At 41.4% G+C, this 21,115-nt stretch overlaps 1 protein-coding gene and 1 pseudogene across 7 annotated transcripts in view; both read left to right on the top strand.

Annotated features, from left to right (window-relative positions):
- The window catches only part of LOC110048315 (centrosomal protein of 70 kDa-like), a 204,090-nt gene that overhangs the window by 54,701 nt on the left and 128,274 nt on the right, over window positions 1–21,115 (top strand). For all 7 annotated transcript variants that reach the window (XR_016206041.1, XM_089284928.1, XM_089284927.1 and 4 more), the window contains one exon: window positions 17,504–17,586. Coding sequence is in view for 6 of the 7 variants with exons in the window: in XM_089284928.1 (XP_089141054.1) it covers window positions 17,504–17,586 (83 nt within the window). In the remaining variant the exon portion in view is untranslated. The remainder of the gene's footprint in view (window positions 1–17,503; window positions 17,587–21,115) is intronic.
- LOC110048294 (uncharacterized) lies at window positions 3,714–7,616 on the top strand (annotated as a pseudogene).

Below are 21,115 nucleotides of genomic sequence, written 5' to 3'. Positions count from 1 at the left end.
ATGTTTTATGGCATGCTGAAACTTGGCTGGAAAATTTGTTAACTTGAAATCTACAAAACCAATAGTCCTTGGAATCTCTGGGCATTCTTAAAAAAAATTTCAACGGATTAAGATAGGTTATGTTGTTGCTGAAATTCTGCACCAATTTTTCACTGTCAAGCATTTAGTCAGTTGAGATCATAGCATTCACCTTGGAGGTTACAGTAGATCATGCTGAGACTTTTGTAAGTAGCCTAAACAGTGCTCAGAATCGTGAATAATTTCTAAAGAAAGGTCAAGTGCTGTTAGACATTATTTTGAATGAGACTTTCTGTTGAAATTCTGTAATATTTTCTGAGTTGCAGTCCGGCTATAAATTTTTAATGTTGGCAAGACATGTGGTTGCTTATTTTAAAAATAGGTCTGCAATGCGTACTTGTGAGCTTATGGTTAGTTTTATTCCAATCGGTTGGAGTTTGTTTTTAAAAGTCATAACATGGACAATAAACTTCTGCTTTCCTTGGTGGTGCATCAGGTGGACTTCCCAAATCTCTTCCAATAGCTAATAAGGCTAGGGTAATGATTCTCCCATCTCGTATGTCATAACCAACATAACTCAGAGGACAGGAGTTAATGGCTTCTATGTCTGTCAGGACAGTCATCATTTCTGTGTAGTTGAGAAAAGCTTTCCCCAACACCTTCCTGAGTGGTTCCTTGAATTGTTGGCAGACTCTCTTCCAATGACCTGTACCATGACTGGCTCTGTTCATTATAAATTTCCAGCTCACACTGATTGGCTAATTTATCTTCAACAACAGTTGGATCTATCATCATCAACCGCATTCTTTGAGTCGATGTCTTGAACACCTTTGCTGTTTTATGAAAATTTAATGTGGTCTGGTTGTCTGAGTGAATCACTTTCACCATCCTACGTCTTAGCGATATGACAAAAGGCCTGGAGAAAATCTTCTTTCGTCATACTGTTCAACAATTCTAAATGAACTGCACAAGTATCTTTGCAGATGAAAATGCGCACATAGGCCTTTGACGTAGTTGGCTTGGAACTTCCTTTTATTTTGAGATACAGTGGATCTGTAAAGTCCAGTCCAGTGTTCATGAATGGTGGTGTTGTCTGTACTCCTTCGGTTGGTAACGGCAACATTTTGTCAAAATGCGCTTTACCTCTCGTTGTCCTTGTGTGAGCCAGAAATGTTGACGGAGAATGGCCAGAGTCATCTCTGGACCTGCATGGCAAGCTTTGACATGAAAGTGCATAATCAATTTCTCAACAACTGGGTCGTCATGTGGTATAATGATTTGATGCTTGGCTTCTTCTGGAATCTGAGCAAACTGCAGACATCCACCAACCACCAGTAGCTTCTTGGTTTGATCAAGTTGTGGATCCAACTTAACGATGCTACTCTTCTGATTCACTTGTCCCTTGTTACACAGTTCCTCAATTTCCAGGAGGAAAACAACTCTTTGTCTGTTTCTGAGCCACATGAATTCAGATTCCTTTAATTCCTCTGCAGACAGCTTTCCTTTCTTTGGCTCCCCATGTAAACGTGACCACTTTAGGGTCCATGCAGTTACTTGTACCAAGCGTTGCCATGTTTCATATCTTAATGCCAGTGAGGGAATGCTTTCTTGAACCGTTGCTAGACAAACAATGTCATTTACGCCAACAAATTCGTTCCTTGCTTCCATAAGACACTCCTCTGGAACTGCTTTCAGCACTTCACTAACAGGCCAGTGACTGCACGGCTATTGTAACGAATGTGGAGGTTTCCACCATAGCTTGCAGTCTCTGAGTTTAGATGTAGGAATTCCCCTTGTCACCAGGTGTGCAGGATTTTGACTTCCTGGACAAAATCTCCACTGGCTTGGTGCTACTCATTGGTGAATATCTTGAACTCTGTTTGCAATGAATACTTTCCAATAGGAACTTGGTCTCCTGATCCAAGCAAGAGTAATCTGACTATCTGACCAACCATATACTGCGTCCACCACAATTCAGAGAGTTTGAATAACATAGTCAAGTAGCTTAGCTGTGTTGTATGCTGCAAGAAGCTCCAGTCTTGGCAAACTGATTCGTTTCACCGGTACTGCCCTTGACTTGGCCATAACTAAGTTGGAGATTCTGTGGCCATCCTTATCCTCAGCACAAATGTAAACCCCTGTCCTATAAGTTCTTTTGCTGGCGTCACCAAATCCATGGAGCTCAACTTTGACAATTGCAGAAAGATTTCGTAGTAACCACCTTGGAACTTTGATTTGGTCAATGTTTGCTAGTTCGTGTTTCCCGGTCTCCCAAGAGTTTGCGATGTCTGAGTCTAGTGGCTGATCCCAGTCTAGACCTGGAGTCCACAATTCTTGAAACAGCAACTTTGGAATCATTAGAAATGGAGTCAGCAAACCCATGGGATTGAAGACTTTTGAGTACAAACTAATCAAGCTTCTCTTTGTCTTAGGGTCCTTCTCTGTCAAGATACTGGAAGCATTTGTAAACATCAGAACTTCATCCTTTGTGTTCCATGAAGTACTCAGTGCTTTTAATGAGTGTGACATTTTTTCAGGCTCAGTGGTCGGCACAAGTGTTGGCGAAGAGGCATGGTTTCCATAACCTTTATAGAGTTTGAAGCCCATTTTGTCAATTGAAATATCCCTTTTGAAAGGAGATTGCATAGCTCATTACTGAGCTTTATTGCACTGTCTAAAAAAACTAATAGCAAAGCAGCATGACAGAGCGATTAAAAAAGGAAAATAACTTACCTTGAAAACTGCAACCAAATTCAGCCAAAAAGCGGAGCATAGAAGTAAAATGACAACGCAATAGAGCAAGAGCTGGCAATGATTACGTCCCACAAATAAAGCAGTGGCATAGGCCCGGCAGAGTCAATCAAATGCTGGGAAATCAAACCCAGTATAACTCAATCCGTGGATTTGAGTTATACTCAATCCATGGATTGCCGAACTAAATCCACGGATTGAATTCGGCAATCGAACCAAATCAAACACCGAACTTTGTGTGAGTTCAATTTCCCAACCAGTCGAAATCAATCAAACCAAATTGAACTCAATCCATAAGATTGTGTTTGACTCAGTTCAGCAGCCAAACTCAATCAAACACAATCTAATGGATTGCTTTTGATTGTGTTCGGTGAATAAATTCGCTGGAACAAAGATCATGTTATGTGGACTCAAAAACACGAAAAGCACGTGTTATACTACAGTAACTGGAACCTCAAAAAACTTGTTATTGATTTTCATCACCGGTTTTACAAAAACTCAAGAGTTCAGAAATCAAAAGTTCGATTTAGTTTGATTGTCCAGTTAATTTTGTGTTAGTTCAATTTGGTTCAATTGCCAAACTCAATGGAACTCAATCCATGAATTGAATTCGATTTAGTTCAATTGAGTTCGATTGAAATACAGTTGGTTTGGGTTCAATTGACTATGCCAGGCATAGGGAACCCACATGCGTATTTGTGAGCTGTATATGCTCATACTATTCTCACTGCATAATTAATTAGCTCATTGCAAAACATGGGGTTATTCCATCACATTCCCCCATTTTCGCCTGTGCTGGTAGCGTCAGTAATACTTTGCACCTTTTGGGGTTTAAATTTGGTCTCTGCTTGAAGTGTGGTCTTTTCGTCCTGTACTTCACAAAGACAGTCGTGTTTTGCAATTTTTTTCACGGTTTGCTCAGCCGCCACCAGCCTGCTATTTCTATGGCTGATGAACCTAGTGTTCTTCCTGACCCGCTGGCTCCTGCTGGAGTGCAACAAGACGCAGAGCCAGTGCAAAATCCTCCTCAAGTGTTGGAAGCAATAGGAGAGCCTGCCCCGGCACCTGGCTCTGCGGATGAGGTAAATTTGTTTTTCTTGTTCTTTTTATGTGAAGGGTTAGTCTTTTTTTCTGCTTAGCCTGGTTAGTGTTCTTTCTTCGGTCTGGCATAATGTTTGTACGGGTTGCAGTTTTATTTTGGTGCGCGATACAAACATTTTGTCAACACATGTCTTTTCGGTTTATTCTGCACACTTTGGTTGGACTTTTTTACGTAGAAATGTTCTCATGCCCCATGTGTTTTTTGTTTTCCTCTTTATTGCCCTTGTTTTTGCCTAGTTACAAATTTCTTTTAGCTGTTTGTTCCTTTGGTATTTTGGGTTTCATCTTGGTTTCTGGCATGATTAATTTGGGACGGATTTAGCGCCGGCTAGAGTAAGAAAAGCCTTGTTTATGTCATGTCTCCAGTGAAAGAATTTAGTATAGAGCACTTGTACTTTGGTATAGTTTCTACTGGTGAAGGCAGTTTGTGGCATGTATATGTTTGAGTATTATGGGTTTCCACCGGTGAAGTCAGTTTTGCGTGCATTTTAATTTGGTATTCCAACGGTGAAGGAGTTTGGTACAATGTTTGTACTTTGGGATAATGCTAGTTTTACTGAACTGGCAAAAGCAGCTTGTGGTATAGATATTACAAGTTGCACATGATTTAAGGATTTCCACCGGTGAAGGCAGTATTGCATTCAGTTTAAATCGGTATTCCACCAGTGAAGGAGTTTATTGGAGGGTTTGTACTTTATTTGGTATACTGCTAGCTTTTACTAGTGAAGGCATATCTTCGGTAGGTGTTGCAATCAATGTACTTATAACTTGGGGATTTTCACTAGTGAAAACAGTTTTGCGGGGTATATGCATAGTTTTATTTATATGGCTAAGCTTTTTAAGTGTTATGCTTTGCCACAAGTGAAGGCAATATTGTGATGTAGGGGAATTTATTGTTTTCTTGCACTGATTTGTATTGTGGACTCCACTGGTGGAGAATGTTTCAGTGTACCGCCAGTGATGTTTTGGGTTAATTATTTCTTGGAGTGCTTTGGGGCATATCACTGGTGAAGGCAATGGCCTCGAGTTTATTCTTTTTTCATGATAGGCTGTCGATCGCATTAGAGTATTAGAGGAAAAGATCGCTTCCTTGGAATGCCTTAGGACACTAGAGAGTTCCAAGTCGGCCTTGGCTGTGCTTCATCGGTATATAAATCGCCCAGCAGCAATGTTTCACAAGCGTGAGGCAGTTAAGCTCTTACTGTTATCATTGCGTCTGGCGAGAAATGAGAACAACCAGAAAGCGAATGAGTACGCTGCTACTTTGGATGAGATTAAGACCAGGTCGGATTTTGTGGATGACCAACAGCTTCACCGTCTTTTGCTGGGGTTGTTGGGGGATCACGTACGGGTGTCGGAAAGGTGCCTCCACCTGCCATGCCTGTTCGTCATGGTTCTACAGTGGGCAAGCCAGCTCCCTACCCTTGCTGTGCTCAGGTTCAGTGTTTCAGGTGCTTAAGATGGGGACATATCGCTTGGGTGTGCCGTGCCCCACCAGCAAGGCAACAGTTTGGTCGTGGTCGTGTTGGACAGTAGTCCCTTCTGCCTCAGTTTACAATGAATTTTTGTTTTTGCATTAGCTTGTTTTACGTGTTCCTTTTTCTCCTAGTTTACCTGCTTTCTTCATTGACCTTGGGGGGACCTGCTCTGTGTCTCAATTTCGGACCTAGTTTGGAGCACAGGGTCAACGAAGGGGTGGTTCCCCTGCTTTTGGATTGTTTTCACGTTTTCATTTATAAATCTTCTCCCTTTTCCTTATAGGGTCCTGTTTCATTTTATTTCAAAGTTAGTGGACTTGCTCCTCCTTCTGGTGATATCCCTGTGTGTGATATAAAGCAGGGGACTTCCCCTTTCGTTGGCCCCCTCCCTTCGCTGAGTATGGTCGTTGCTTCCCTGGACCTGGCTAAGATCGGGCAGTTACGTTTCTTTGATCCTACATTTTTCAGAGGGGAGAAAATTCATAATCATTTGCCAGTGTAGGAGAGATTACTTAGTGGTCATAGCTTGTCTCAAGTGAACTTTATTAACATCGCCCGGGAGGGTGTAAACATTGACTGTTTTTTCAAGCCATTAAAAGGAAATTTCAAGGGTTGCTCGTATGACGTGCCACGTCCACCCTCTATACAGCTCAGCAATTCTAAGATTTGTGAAAAATTTCAAGACTTTATTTCACGAGACTGTGCTTGAGTGGGTAACTGCTGGAGTACTTGATGTGTAGGGTGAGGTTGGTGAGGTGACCCCACCTCATCTAGTCCTTCCTCTTACAGTGGAGCCTTCAAAGCCCTGTCTTTGTCATGACGAGTGATATTTGAATCTTTGGATAAGGGACCTCCCCTTTCGGCTTGATCATCATCTGGACTTGCCCAGATATGTTCTCCCTGGACATTTTCAGACGTCTTCTGACAATAAGAGCGGCTATCAACATGTGCTCCTCTGTTCCTCGTCACGTACATATTTTGGCCTTGAATGGAATGATGTGTATTTCACATTTTATACTCTACCGTTTGGCTGGAAGGCAAGTGCCTTTATCTATTATAACCTGGGTTTGTTTGTTACTGGTGCAGCTCGTTTGCTTGGTGTTCCTGTGTCGCAGTACATCGATAATCACCATGTTGGCCAGCTTTTTCGTTCCCCTGCTCTTGCCAGTTTAGTTCCAAGCAAAGTCCTTGCTGATGCGGCTGCCTAAATCATGTGTTATCTGCTTATAGAGGCGGGATATTTTATTGGTATTGCAAAGTTGCAATGGGTTGCGTCCACAAAGGTACGCTTTTTTGGTTTCTTGTGCGATTCTTTGTGTCAAGCATTCCTACTGCCAGATGATAAGATGCTCAAGTTAAGCAGTTTGAGAGAGCAGATGTTGGCTTCCTTCAACATTGGCCTCAAAATGCTTCAGAGATTTGCGGGGAAGGTAATTTCATTCAGTCTGGCAGTCCGTAGATGCAAGCTTTATATCCACAAGATGATTAAAGCGATTTCTCAGCTTAGTCAATCTGCGAGGCTGTTTGTTTACATCGATGGAGATCTTCACGCCAAGATTTTGTATTGCTGTTTTTTGGACGAGTAGAAGGATTGTTTCCCTTGGTGGTATTCCCTTGGCAGATGGTGATGGCTGTAAAAACTCGGGCATTAATGACCTTGTGAAGGATATTTTCGGTGATAGTTGCGATTTTAATTTCAGCCTCCAGACTTTCTACATTCCATCCAGCCATAACCCAGCAGAGGAACCTTTGCGGGATTTATCAGACCTTGATTGTATGCTTGCCCCCGAGACGTGGTTGTACTTGGAGCGATTTTTCGGCCCTCCTTCATCTGATTTGATGTCCCAGGATAGTAATTGCCAGAGAGAGGGCTAGGAATGGGATCCCGCTACCTCACTTCACCCCTTGGCCTACTACTGGCTCCGCGAGCGTAAACGTTTTTGCCAACCCTTTACCTGCTCGTCAAAACATTTATGTTTTTCCACCTTTTGTCCTCATCGGTGCCCTTCTTCATTACATATTCAGTCAAGATTTCCACAACACATTCACTTTGGTCATTCCCGACTTTCACACGCGACCTTTATGGTGGGCACCCCTTCGAGTTCTGATTGTTGACTGCGTAGTTTTTGGGCAGAAGAGGCTCCAGTTTGGTGCTTCTTTTTCCTTCTCGACGTTCCCCATAGTGGCTCCGGCGTAGCCTACAATGGGACCTTTGAGCTTTTCAATGTGTCTGCCAGTGACTTGACAGCTTTTGTTTATGCTATTCATTCCCAGGTTGCAAGAATTTGGAAAGCCACCCAACACCGTTCTGTGTGTTTGTATTCAACTGACCTTGATGCCAATTTTTGTCAGGTGTGCGGTTCACGAACCAGTCTTATGCCAATGGGGCAGCCTAATAAACATAGATCACGTGGGGATATCCAGACGTTTCCAGGAATTCGCTGATGCGTCAAGAAACAAGCCTTATCAGCGACAGAAGTCCGCCTGGAATGGCAACTGTCAGATTTCCTAGCTTCCTTATCCCCTCCGAAGTGTGTTTCTTCTGTACTTCAGATGATATCATTAAGTTCTTGATAAGCAGAGACCAGTGAGGCAGAACTGTAGTTCATACTCAATCGTGTTCACGTGCTGGTTGTAATTGCCCCTCGTGTTTGACTGCTGGCTGGGTAGACTCGTTACTAGGGAAACTCAGGGCCATTTTTTTCAACAATATTGGCCGTTTGTGCGATTCTAACCCCATGGTGCACCCTTGTGTTAGAGAGTATCTTAAGTTTATTCAGGGGGAACAGGCTGCTAGGGCTATTTTACCTTCCCAGGCAGTCCCGTTGTTTTTTACTAAGTTTACCAAGTTAATAGATTTTTTTAGGAGTTCAGTTAGGGAGGGTACACTCTTAACTGTAGTAAACAAGTATATTTTGATTAGGGATACAGTTTTCTTCATTGTTCATTTTTTCACCAGGGATCGTGCTTCAGATTTAGGCCGTCTGCTGGCCAATCAAGTATTCAGGTTGAAGGATCAAAAGGGATTTTTGCTAAAACTGACCTTGACTAAGAATACACAGGGTAGTGCAACCAGTCCGTTCATTTATAACCCATTCAAGACCTTGGAGTTTGCCCAGTTGCTTGGATCAAATATTATTTGTCTGTTTGTAATTTGTTAAATATCGTGCTGGACAGGGGTTATTTCTTTAGGGCTTCTGAACGAGGAAGGGTTGTTAGCCAAAAACCTTTCTTGGGTTCTGCGGTTAATAATCGTTTACGTAATCACCTCACAGGGGCGGAGTTGGATTGTGGTGAAACACGTCACAGCTTCTGGCCCGGCTTTTGAATGGTCTTAATATGCTAGGTTGTTTGCAAGATGATATATCCCGTTACTTGGGATGGCGCAGTAAGGGTATGGCTTGACATTGTACTAGGATGTCCAGTACAGCTGATTCTTTTCCTATTCCCACCTTGCATTCCCTTTGCCAGACACGGGCGTCTCATCCCAGCAACCTATGATGCATTGTTTAAATCATTATATTAGTCTTATTTCCCGCTTGCATTATGTTTTGTCAGCCCCTTTTTGTTTTAAAGTTCATTTTGGGATTATGGTTATAAGAGGATCTGAGTAATAGAGAGAATTAAAGGGGAGTCATGTTGGAAACGTGTGGTGTCTGTGTTGTTCGCCAATTTATGAGCTGTTGTCGTGGTGGTGAGGGCAGGAGCAGACTCTTGTCATAACTTAATCTTATGTGATGATGTAATGAGTATGCAGTGAGGATATGGTACTATTCTCACTGCATAATTAATTAGCTCATTGCAAAACATGCTGTTATTCTATCATGTTCCCCCGTTTTCGCCTGTGCTGGTAGCGTCGGTAATACTTTGTGCCATTTGGAGTTTAGATTTGGTCTCTCCGCTTGAAGTGTGGTCTTTTCGTCCTGTACTCCACAAAGACAGTCGTCTTTTGCGACCCACCCACCTCCCCTGGTGGCAGTTGACCAAGCTCATATCCGCTCATATCCTTGTTGCATGCCTATTGCCTCATCAGTCGCGGACTCTTCCCATAACTTATCACTTATAACTTATGCAATGAGGTAATGAGTATGCAGTGAGGATATGGTACTATATAATCTAAAAACAGAAATAAAAGAGTAGAATAAACTTGTCTGTTGTCTTCTTGTTAGTTTTCATTCTGTGCCATGATTTTGTGATGCATTGTAATTTCCGTTTATCTGCATTTAAAAATATTGTGGTGGTGATGTCACTTCGATCGTTTTTACAATATGCCTGCCTTTATGTGGCTATCACATTTCACCATTGTCTGGCTGATGTCATGCAGTTCTGTTACTTTCAAACTGTTAATAAATTAATAACCAACGGTGAAATGCGAGACACAAAAAACGAGAACCACATGACAGCACCCAGACAATGGTGAAATGGGATAGCCACATAAAGGCATATTGTAGTAACGATCAAAGCGATGTCACAACAATTCAACAACCATATTTTAAAGGGAGATCAACGGAAAGTACATCCCATTGGACAAATGTGACATAGAATGAAAACTAACAAGAAGACAACAGGCAACTTTATTCTACTCTTATTTCTGTTTTTAGATTACATACAGTATTGTGCAAAAGTATCGCAAGCGAAGTGCGCAAAATTTCATTCCTCGTTCCCGTGATTTTTTGATAAAAGTTCGCTCAAAGGCTCGATTGAAATTTCAAGGCTTGTGGAGCGATAATTTACTAGAACAAAGGACGATTTTTATTTGAATTTTCGATAAGTTAACGAAAAATTGCGAGGGCTATTCACCAACCTATACATGAAATTTTGCAAGGCAATGAATGGCAGTTTGACAGCGTTCATGCAATTTTGGTTTTGCGACTGACCATTGTACGAAACAACTGTCATGTAAGTTACCCAAGATAAATTGGGATTCATGTATTTGTAAAATCTTGCCAGAGAACACGGTGTAACGACAAGTGGATAAACAACAGTGTCCGCAAAACAACTTATTTAATGCACTAAGTAGCAACGACGAAAACTACAACATGGCCGACCACATGAGCCCCGCTGTCACGTGATCCCCGAGGCGGGAACTGGACTTGTACTTCGTGTACGCATACTTGTTACATCTCCCTTCCTAAGTCTAATAGTTCAGTAAATGCAGACAGAACGTTGATACTAATAGAAGAAAACAATAACATCATGTTCAAATCTGCCTTAGAAAACCTTGTGCATTTAACACTGTAACCAACTGAAATGCTCTGCACAAGTACATAATAAAGCCAAAGTAAAAAAGCACAAGGTAGAGTCAGTGTCTTATTTTAGCACTTGTAATCTTTTAGCCACACTGGCGGGCGACAATCACGCACTGGATGACCTTCAGTGTGTGGCCCAGAAACTACTGGTGATGCTGGTGTCATTGGCTGTGGCAGCTCAGCTGGGCTTGACTCAACCAGTTCAGTAGGATCCGTCAGCTCGAGGTTTGTCTCCACTGACTCTGGTAACTCCTTGGGTGTTGCTCTGAGCCATTTGTGGTTCCAACGATAATGCTTTCCATTCACCTCAACCAAGTAGGAACGGGCCCCCTCCTCGCCAATGACGCGCCCCAGTGACCATTCCTTCTCGCATGGTAATCGCATTCTAATGACATCACCGTCGTGCAATTTTGGCAGTCCATGCGAGTGACGATCATAGTAGTGTTTCTGTTTCTGCTTCCTGATCTTGATCTTTTTGGGGACATCAGTTATCACCTGTGGAGTTAACAATTTCTTGGCTACTGGGAGACGGATGCGTGTTCGCCTACCATATAGTAACTGAACAGGAGAAGCATTCATACCCTCAGTTGGTGTGTTGCGCCACTCAAGTAACGCCAGCAGAGGATCACGCTTATCAGCTCGGGCTTTGGTCAGCAATGATTTGCAGGTCTTTCAACACGACCATTACTTCGTGCGTGATAAGGGCTTGATGTGACGTGGTGAAAGTCCCATTCCTTACTGAAAGTCTTGAAGTCTTCACTGTTGAAGGGAGGCCCATTGTCACTGATGACGGTCACAGGAATACGATGCCTGGAAAACGACGCCTTTAGAACAGTGATCACACGGGTGCTGGTGGTGCTACTCATATCTTGCACTTCAAAATAACCAGAGTAGTAATCAACGGCTATCAAAAATGACTGCCTGTCCAGCACAAATAGATCAACTCCAACTTTCTCCCAAGGCAAATTAGGCACATCATGAGGCTTTAATGGTTCTTTACATTGTTCGGGCTAATAACGGTTACAGATTCCACACCTTGACAGGTGATCTTTGAGCTGGGCTGTGATCCCAGGCTAGTAAACAGTGTGGCGGGCACGACGCAATGTTTCTTCTATTCCAACATGTGATTCATGCAGGCTCTTTACAACGCCAGGACGCTCTTTAAATGGTATCACAAGGCGATGACCCTTGTATACCATTCCATCTTCTGTGGTCAGCTCATCACGGCTGTTCCAATACAGCTCAATTACTTGCCTCCGACGCCTGTCATATTTGTGAGCTTCTGCTAGGGTCTCTGGCCAACCTTCATGGATAACATCAGATAGAATCTCCAATTCTTCGTCCTTGGCAGTCTCCTCACGCAGCTTTTCCAGACGAGTAGGGGAGACACTTAGATCTTCATCATGTTTAATCTGTTCTAACTCAAAAGCAAACAGTTGTTCTCTGGTAGAACGGATGTCTGGGTCTGACACTCATTTTCCAAGTATGCACGACTTAATGTGTCAGCCGAGAACATGGTCTCTCCTTTCTTGTATTCCACTTGGATGTCATAGTTCTGCAGGTGGAGGCGCATGCGTTGGAGGCATTTTGGCGAACTGTGGATGGCTTCCTGAATATCGTTTCCAGCGGCTTGTGGTCTGACTGCACAATTACATTGCTCCTTCCAAAGATGTACTGATCAAATTTCTCACATGCATAAACTATGGCGAGTAGCTCTTTTTCAATCTGAGCATAGTTTTGTTCAGTTTGAGTCATCACACGAGAGCTGTAAGCCACTGGGCCCTCCTCTTGTAACAGAGCTGCGCCAAGTCCGCTTTGGGAAGCGTCGCATTGAATGACCACTGGCTTATTCATGTCTTAGTAGGCAAGTACAGGTGCAGATACAATCATTTCCTTGACACGGGCCACAGCATCTGCATGACTTTTCATCCAACACCACTCAGCATCCTTTTCAGTGAGTCTTCTCGGGACCTTTGTTTCTTCAGATAGACGTGGGAGGAACTTTGCCAAGTAGTTCACCATGCCAAGAAACCTATGTAAGGACTGAACATCACTGGGGTTTGGCATTCCCACAATGGCCTCTACCTTGAGTGGATCTGGTTTCAGTCCCTCGGGGGTTAGAATGTGTCCAATGAAAGGAACTTCTTGCTGTCTCAGTCGAGCTTTCTTCTTGTTCAACTTCAGGTTTCTCTCACGGCAGCGCTCCAGGAAGGCACACACATTCCGGTCATGATCTGCCTGCCACTCAGCAGGTGTGTTGCCAAATCCAACGATGACAAAATCATCTGCAATGACCTTTACTCCTTTAAGCCCCTCAATGTGCTCTCGCATTTTGCGCTGCCAAACTTCCGGTGCACTATTGATGCCAAATGGCATTCGCTTCCAATGGTAACGCCCGAACGGGGTGTTAAATGTTGTTAAAGTCCTAGACTCATCATCAAGTTCTACTTGCCAGAAACCATTACTGGCATCAAAAACACTGAAGAGTTTCGCCCCATTCAGCCTAGTTGCAATTTCTTCAATTGTGGGCATCGGGAAGTGTTCATACTTTATGGCAAGATTCAGATCTCTGGGATCTAAACAGATTCGTAATTTGGTTTCCCCCTCAGCTTCAGTGGATGGCTTGCTCACTACTAGCATACTTGACACCCAGTCAGTAGGTTGGTCGATTTGTTCGATTATGTTGGCAGCTGCCATTTCTTCAAGTTTCCTCTGAACTCGCCCAGTCATCGCAACAGGTAGACGCCGTGGAGGATGTACTATAGGTCTGATGGACTCGTCTCTTACGATGTGGTATTGTCTGTCCAACTTTCCAAGGCCTTCAAATACACCGTCATACTCTTCCAGCAATGGTTCTGTGTCTGTCTTCAGTACATTGACGCGTGGATCTCGGTCGCTGTCAAGAATCTTTATCAACTTCATTTTCAGCATTGTCTGCTTGGACAGTATGGGCTCATACCCATGGCCCCTGACTACATTGACTTCTATTTTGTGCGCATTTCCTCTGCAGGAGACATACACTGTGGCTTTGCCCTCAATGGGTTGCTCATCTCCATTAGCTAAAACCAGGACTGACTTTCCGCATGCATTGAGGAATTTCAAGTGTAAATCGCCTGTCGCCCTCTTGTAGACATCCAAGGGCAAAAGATTGGATTCAGCCCCAGTGTCCATCAAGAAAGTTACATCATGACCTGAAAGGGCCTTAGGCTCCTTTAATACAGTGAGGGTCACCATCTCACGACCTCCATTACCAACGCCTGCAGCACTTAAATAGAATCGCACTTGGACATTAGACACCTTGCTTTTTGCTGGATACTTGACAACAAAATGATTCTTTTTACAATATGCACATATCTGACCAAAGGCAGGACAGCTACATCTTTCGTGGTTCCGACCACAGAATCTGCAGTCCTTGATCCAGCCACCGCTGACAGATGGGAGATTTTCTGACTGCTCTTTCTCTTTCTGTTTCTCTTTCACAGCACTCAATCCGGACTCGGGAGACATAACTTTCATTTGCACGGCCGTACTCTCGGCAGCATGAGCGATATCTATAGCTTTCTCAAGGGTCAATTTCTTCTCTTTGAGCAAATTTTCACGTACCTTGGCAGTTTTGGTACCTGTCACCAGTCGATCCCGGAGAAGCTGATCGGGTGTGATTGACTTGAAATCACAATTTGCTGCAGTTTGGCGAAGCTTAATCAAATATTGGTCAACAGTTTCAGATTCCCGCTGATCCTGCGTAAAGAAAAGGAAACGTTCGTAAATAGTGTTTTCCCTGGGAATGCAATACTCTTCAAACTTGCTTACAACCGAAGCGATTTTCTTGGCCTTGTCTGGCGAGGCCCATGTAAAAGTATGAAACACTTTGTTCGCTTCTTTTCCAATTACTGCCAAAAGGGTCGCTACTTGGCGCGCTTCTTCCTCTTTATCTAGCTTCGTAGCCAACCTGTAATTATTCCAAGCCGAGACCCAAGTTCGCCAATTGGACGCTGTCGAACCATCGTTTAACTCGAGTATGTCAGGAGGAGGTATTTGGAAATTCGCCATTGTTGTCAAACTTGAAATCGGACTTGTTGAAGGAAGCTGTTCGCTATCTTCACCACTGCGTTCGCTCATAAATTCGGCGACTTCTGCCACAAATCATTTGGTTTTCTTGTAGTGTGGATTCGGGAAACTTCTGACACCATGTAACGACAAGTAAATAAACAACAGTGTCCGCAAAACAACTTATTTAATGCACTAAATAGCAATGACGAAAACTACAGCATGGCCGACCACATGAGCCCCGCTGTCACGTGATCGCCGAGGCGGGAACTGGACTTGTACTTCGTGTACGCATACTCGTTACACACGTATGCAGTCATCGATCGCTGTATAAGAGAGTAACATACAGTGTTATCCATGACATATGTTACTTGAATCTCACATGTATAAAATTTGCAAAATGTTTTCAAGTAGGTTCGTTCTCTTGAGTTCACTCTCTTTACACAGAGAATTAGAATGTACTTACCCTATTATGAAGACAGCAAGATCAGTTCATTCCATAAACAAAACAAAAACTCAAGTTCTGGGTATTGTTTAAGCCACTAAAGCAAACAGCCACCAACAAGTTGTGAGGAATTTTCAATCAAAACACATCTTTCTCTAGCTGGAAACGCCACACGCTACAATCAATGATCTCTGTGTTTTGCAAAGTGGCAGCAATACATATCGTACCCCAATACAGCCTAAACTTCATAAACAAGGGTTATCAAAACCTCCTTTGAATGTAAAAGTTACTAGGTTCTTTACTTATATAGAAAACCAGAATGTTGTCAATGCTGAACACTCACAAAACCATTCAGCTGTTATTTATTCCATGCCAGCCCCCTCGTGGTTATTATTTTGTTATAAAAGGACTGGGTGTATTTTGCTCCATTTTCATTGCCTTTGTAGTATTCTTTGGGACCCTTAAACTTGTAGGGTTGAACAATTCTGGAAGACCTCCATTACAATAGTACATGATTGTACAACCACTATTCGTTTTTAACAGTTATTACGAGTTTTTAACCTGATAAGCCTTGCCAGTGGCAAGAACTTTGCATGGCGGACGAACACACAGCAATCCCATGCTTTGCAAGCTTCTTCTAGATCTAGTGGCTTTTCATCTTGCTGTTCTTGTGCATCTGCTGATCTATAAATGCTTTTTCATCTGTAGACAGCTTTTCTGGTTTTCTCGAGCACGTTTTATCCACCACAGAACCAGTAATTCATAGCATTTTCATACAACATTTTCCAAGCGTTGTTTCAACTCATTTTCTAGCTGATCTTTTTCCTCCTTCTCTTTCTTATAGTTTATGAGCCACTCTTCATCCACTAAGGGTTCATCCACGTAAGGTTCTAGCGAATTATCTCTTGTTGGCGACTTGTCGAGTCCCAAAACCCAATCACTCGCTTCAACTTCGATTTGATATTCCTTCGTTTCCACTGCTATCGGTTGCGTTCTTTTTAGAAGCACTCTCTATAGAGGACATTACTGAGTCAGTTTGTATTCGGTGAAAACAACCTTGATGACCTCTTTCATTTATAGTAAACAAGGGAGCCATGGCAACAAGCATTCCTGAAACTATGTCACATGATGTCATTGATGAACCCCTACTTTGTCAATCAGCGGAAGGGATGTACCTAACAAAAGTAGGATTAAAAAAAATGAAAAAAAATTCGCATTTTGTTCAAATCAAAAAAGTTTTTGGCAGAAGTGCCTTTTTTAATGTGGACTTTTGAATGAAAAAGTAAAAAATTTGGTGACATGGGCACTTTAAATTCTTCATTCGCAGCTACTGATTCCTGGTAACGAACAGTCACTATGGCAGCAAACAATGCAAGACCATGCAGAGATTCTACATCAAGTACATTTACTTATTGGAACTGTGGTGTTTTGGGGCTTTAGATCAGTCAATAATCGGGTTTTCTTAGTGAAATAACCAGGTGAATTTCATAGCTAACAGTTTGTGGAGTTGTGATGTTATTTTGGCAGATTAACAGCTTCTTTCACACTCAATCTTCAGAGAAGTCATTTATTTCGCTCATAGCTTTTAGCCTATTGATGGAAGATCGTCCGAAAAATTGCAGCAAATTTTTGGGAACAGCAAATTATCGTTCAAAAAATTGTGGAGAACTTACGGGAGGAACGAATTATCACTCAAAAATTCCCAGCAAATTATCACGCACTGCAAATTATCGTTCGAAAATTTGCGTGGACTGGGACAACAGGCATCATGAAAATATGGGGAAATTTCCTTGAAATATTGTTTCAAGTGGAATTTCTTCGAAAAGCCAAGAAAAGCCAGGAATTTCGTTGAAATTCACTTGCATTACTTTTGCACAAGACTGTAATATGAGCACATGCAGCTCAGAAATGCTCTCAAAGATCTGTCATGTGACATCACATTTGGTCCTCAAACCCTCAAGATAGTCGCTGAGTATATTGGATTTAGCACAAGGGTGTTTGTTACGTATCTTTGTGAGGAAATTAAGTTAAAAGTGTTGGCGTGAAAAGAAAAATGTTGTTTTTGCAACTTCAATGTATTATTGAATTTAAGATGACAAAAATTAACCTAAAATACCACAGCAAAATTCAAAGCTTTCTCGACAAACGGTAATTGTAAGTTATTTTTGGACCTTGAATGAAGATACACACATGACACAACACTGCTGATATTGTCTCATTATGGCATCTGCCCGTTCATATTCTGTAAGGGGAAAAGCCCTTGCTGACTACCAAAGTCAATAGAAACTGGGAGTAATCATGACTGGCTGGGGTGAGGACCTGCTTGACTACTGTATTTCAGAGCTGTAAATTGCACTCTGCACTTGTTCAGATTGTCTCACTAGTCTTTATGTCAGTGGCAAATTATTTTGCAGGAGGAAAAGAGGCTTGAAAGAAGAAGGAAAGTTGCCAACACCTTTTCAAAATGTTCTCCAAAACAGAGTACCATGGATCAAAAGTAAGAAAATACTAGACTTGCCATATAATTGTTTATCTAGATGTACTTGTAAATGGTAAGTCTCTTTCCCCCAGGAAGTGGAAGAAATGGTTCGTAATCATGAAGATTAACTGATGCACACATTTTGATGTAATTAATCGATGATCATTGACATCAATATTATTAGCACATCATTGATGGATAATCATTGAATAATAAACTGATTAGTTATTGACTATTGCCAATTATGAATTAGTGTTCAATGACTATGGCTGTTACGAAAAATTGTCTAAGTGAAATTTTCAGAACTTTCTATAGAACAGTCTTTAACCAGCAGTCATTCAGCCGTGACTTATAAGAAGATTCTGGAACATTCTAATTCTTATGTGTGACCTCACATGGGAAAAAGTACACTAACAGATATCTGTTAAATAGTTAGAAGCATACACCAGGTCCTTGAGAGACCATGTGTATGGTACAGCCTCCCAAGACTGTCAACACATCGCTTGCACTGGTACAACGGTTGATTGGTGCACTTTTCAGCACACCAAAGTATCATTCAGTGAGCTGGACTAGTGCACTAAAAACACAGTGCCTGAATTAAACAACTGTGTATGTACTCAGTAGATTATAACAGCATTTCATTTGGAGATTTCTAGAAGACATATATGTGACCTATTTAAAGTGCCTATGAAGTAAAAAATAATTGCTGCTCATTTGAGAGGCTTTTCAAAGTAAAGAAGAATGGCATTTTTCTTTTTGGAATATCCTTTTTCGTTTTAGAGATATTTACATTTTTGTATTATGCAAATGAGGAAAGTGATGATGTCATAGGTGGTTCCACTAAAACAGTTCAACACTCCATCACTCCATCACTCCACTACATATTAGAGCAGTGTTCTTTAAACTTGGCATCAGAAATGTACGTCACAAAAGAAACAAAATGACACCTTGAGTGCCATCGCCATGACAACAGTTATGCCGCTGATCCTGTTTTAATTAAGACTAAAATTCCCAGATTTGATCTTAAACAAGGATCATCCACTCCCAACAATCCAATGGGGAGAGTTAAGACAATATGGGAACCATGTGTGTTGAGAGCGAGACCCTCTGTCCCTTTTTAAAGGGTTGCAAATTGGCATATTTGGTTTTTCACAAAAGAGACTGAAGCCAAGAGTGTTGCCATGGCAACAACACAGGTGTCATTCTGTTTTCTTTTGTGATGTACATTTCTGGTGCCAAGTTTGAAGAACTCCTCTCCAATATTTCTAAAGATATTCTTGATTCAGTGTTTTACTGTTTAAGTGGAACTATTTATGACATCATTGCTTTCCCCATTTCCACAATACAAGAATGTAAATATCTCTAAAACGAAAAAAGATATTCCAAAAAGGAAAATGCCATTCTTCTTTACTTTGAAAAGCCTTTCAAATAAGCAGCAATTATATTTTACTTCATATCCACTTTAAGAGAGCGTACACTAATGGATATCTGTTAAGTGGCTTTGAAAAAAGATGGTAAACAGATAATAAATGACCATCAAAAGCATTTTAAGAGTTTCTCAAAATAATCTGGTGGCATAACTTTTGAATTTCGCAAATTTTGCTACAAGCACCAAACTTAGTAGGATTATATGCATTCCCATACTAATCAATTCCTGATAAATAGCACAAAGCCCGATTTTCTAATTCCAGCTAGTTGACAGTGGTAAGGTTTTTCACTCATGAGACCGCCCCATGAAGTTCTTGTTCTTGTCCTTTCTCATGAATCATGCACGTTTTACCTAACATTTTGTATAAAATTAATGTACATAGGTCTAGAATTGTTATATTTCTATTACCGACATCTTTTATGCTTATACAGATAATTTTCCTACTAAAAATATGAAATTTTTGGCAGTCTTAATTTGCAATTAATCTGCACTTGCTCTTGCTGCCCTTTCTCCACATTTCTGCAACACATCCTCTTTGTTCAGATAGTAGGAACAGGATCTTATTCTAAATTTTGTCTTTGGTATTCGATTCAACATAACAAAGAAGAAATGAGTTGATTTGGAGATGCAGAGAAAGGTGTTAGCTTGTCATTGCCTGAAGCTGTTGTCTGGCTAAAATGTATTATTTCCAGAAGGAAACAACTGAAAACACTTTGTGTCCTGCTGATTCAAAAGGACACGTCTCTGGTGCTGGATATCTCCCTACAGAACACAACTTTACATCATTTCATTAGGCAGGAGAATTACATTTAGCAGTTGACTGGGAAAATTTGGAGGAAGGAAATGGAATTGCTTGGACATTTGAAAGTCATTGTGGCAGCATTTGGCATAAATCTTGTTGTGATGAATGTGACAGAATAAAACTGCATTGCATACTAAAAAGGAAAATGTCTCCAGAGTCAAGAAGCAACAGACACTAAGCTAACTAAGTATAACTAAGTATTTGCAGACAGCAAACATGTTCTAGTAATAATAATTATCGTCGTCATCGTCGTCGTCGTCCTCCTCCTCCTATACACTTCCCAAAAATTTATCATTGCGCGTTTTGCTACGTTTGAGTGAAACAAACTTCACCAGATTTTAAATATTGTTTCCATTTCACCTAAGTGCTTGACCTACGCTTTTTTGAGTTTTTCTTTAGTCTTTGCCTCGTTTTCTCGCTGACTTTAAGTTTTGTTGGCTGTTCCTATATTCCAAAAGGAACGTTCCTCTAGTATCGACTGTTCCTCGTTTTTGTGTTCCTATTGACTATAAGAGGACCAGATTTTTTACAAGGTAGGAACAAAACGTTCACTCTGGTGTAAAAGAGGAACATTTCGTTCTGAGTTCCCAACTGTAAATGGTACATATTGTTCTCAAATTGATAAATTAGGACTGTTTTGTTCTGAGTTCCTATCTGTGCATGGAACACATTGTTCCAAAATTGATAAATTAGGTCTGTTTTGTTCCAAGGTCCCCTCTGTAAATGGAACAGATTGTTCCCAAATTGGTCATTTAGGACTGTTTTGTTCCAAGTTCCTATCTGTAAATTGAACACATTGTTCCCATATTGGTCATTTAGGACTGTTTTGTTCCAAGGTCCCCTCTGTAAATGGAACACATTGTTCCCGAATCGGTAAATTAGGACTGTTTTGTTCCGAGTTCCTCTCTGTAAACAGAACAATTCGTTCCCAAATTGGTAAATTAGGACTGTTTTGTTCCAAATTCTCATATGCCAACGGAACATATCGTTCCCAAATCGATATTTTTAGGACCGCTTTGTTCCAAATTCCCATCTATGAATGGAGCAGTTTGTTAAACAATTGGACATTTAGGACTGTTTTGTTCCAAGTTCCTGTCTGTAAATGGAACATATTGTCCCCAAATTGGTCATTTGGGAACAGATTTGGGGTCATTTTTTACGCATTTTGATTATGTTCCCAAATTAAGGTGTCATTTGTGAATAAGGCGAACAATGAGGTGTACTCAGACCTGCTTCGGCAAGTTTGGTTGCATCTTACTGTCATGAATTTTGCACAATAGTAATGAGGGCAGGCAAGTAAGGGCATGCCTTGGCAA

This window comes from Orbicella faveolata, unplaced genomic scaffold (assembly GCF_042242905.1).
Source record: "Orbicella faveolata isolate gen_17 unplaced genomic scaffold, um_ofav_v1 contig_13, whole genome shotgun sequence".
Lineage (NCBI taxonomy): Eukaryota > Metazoa > Cnidaria > Anthozoa > Scleractinia > Merulinidae > Orbicella > Orbicella faveolata.
The sequence above is the reverse complement of the archived record's forward strand: the minus strand, read 5'-3'. Positions and strand labels throughout refer to the sequence as shown.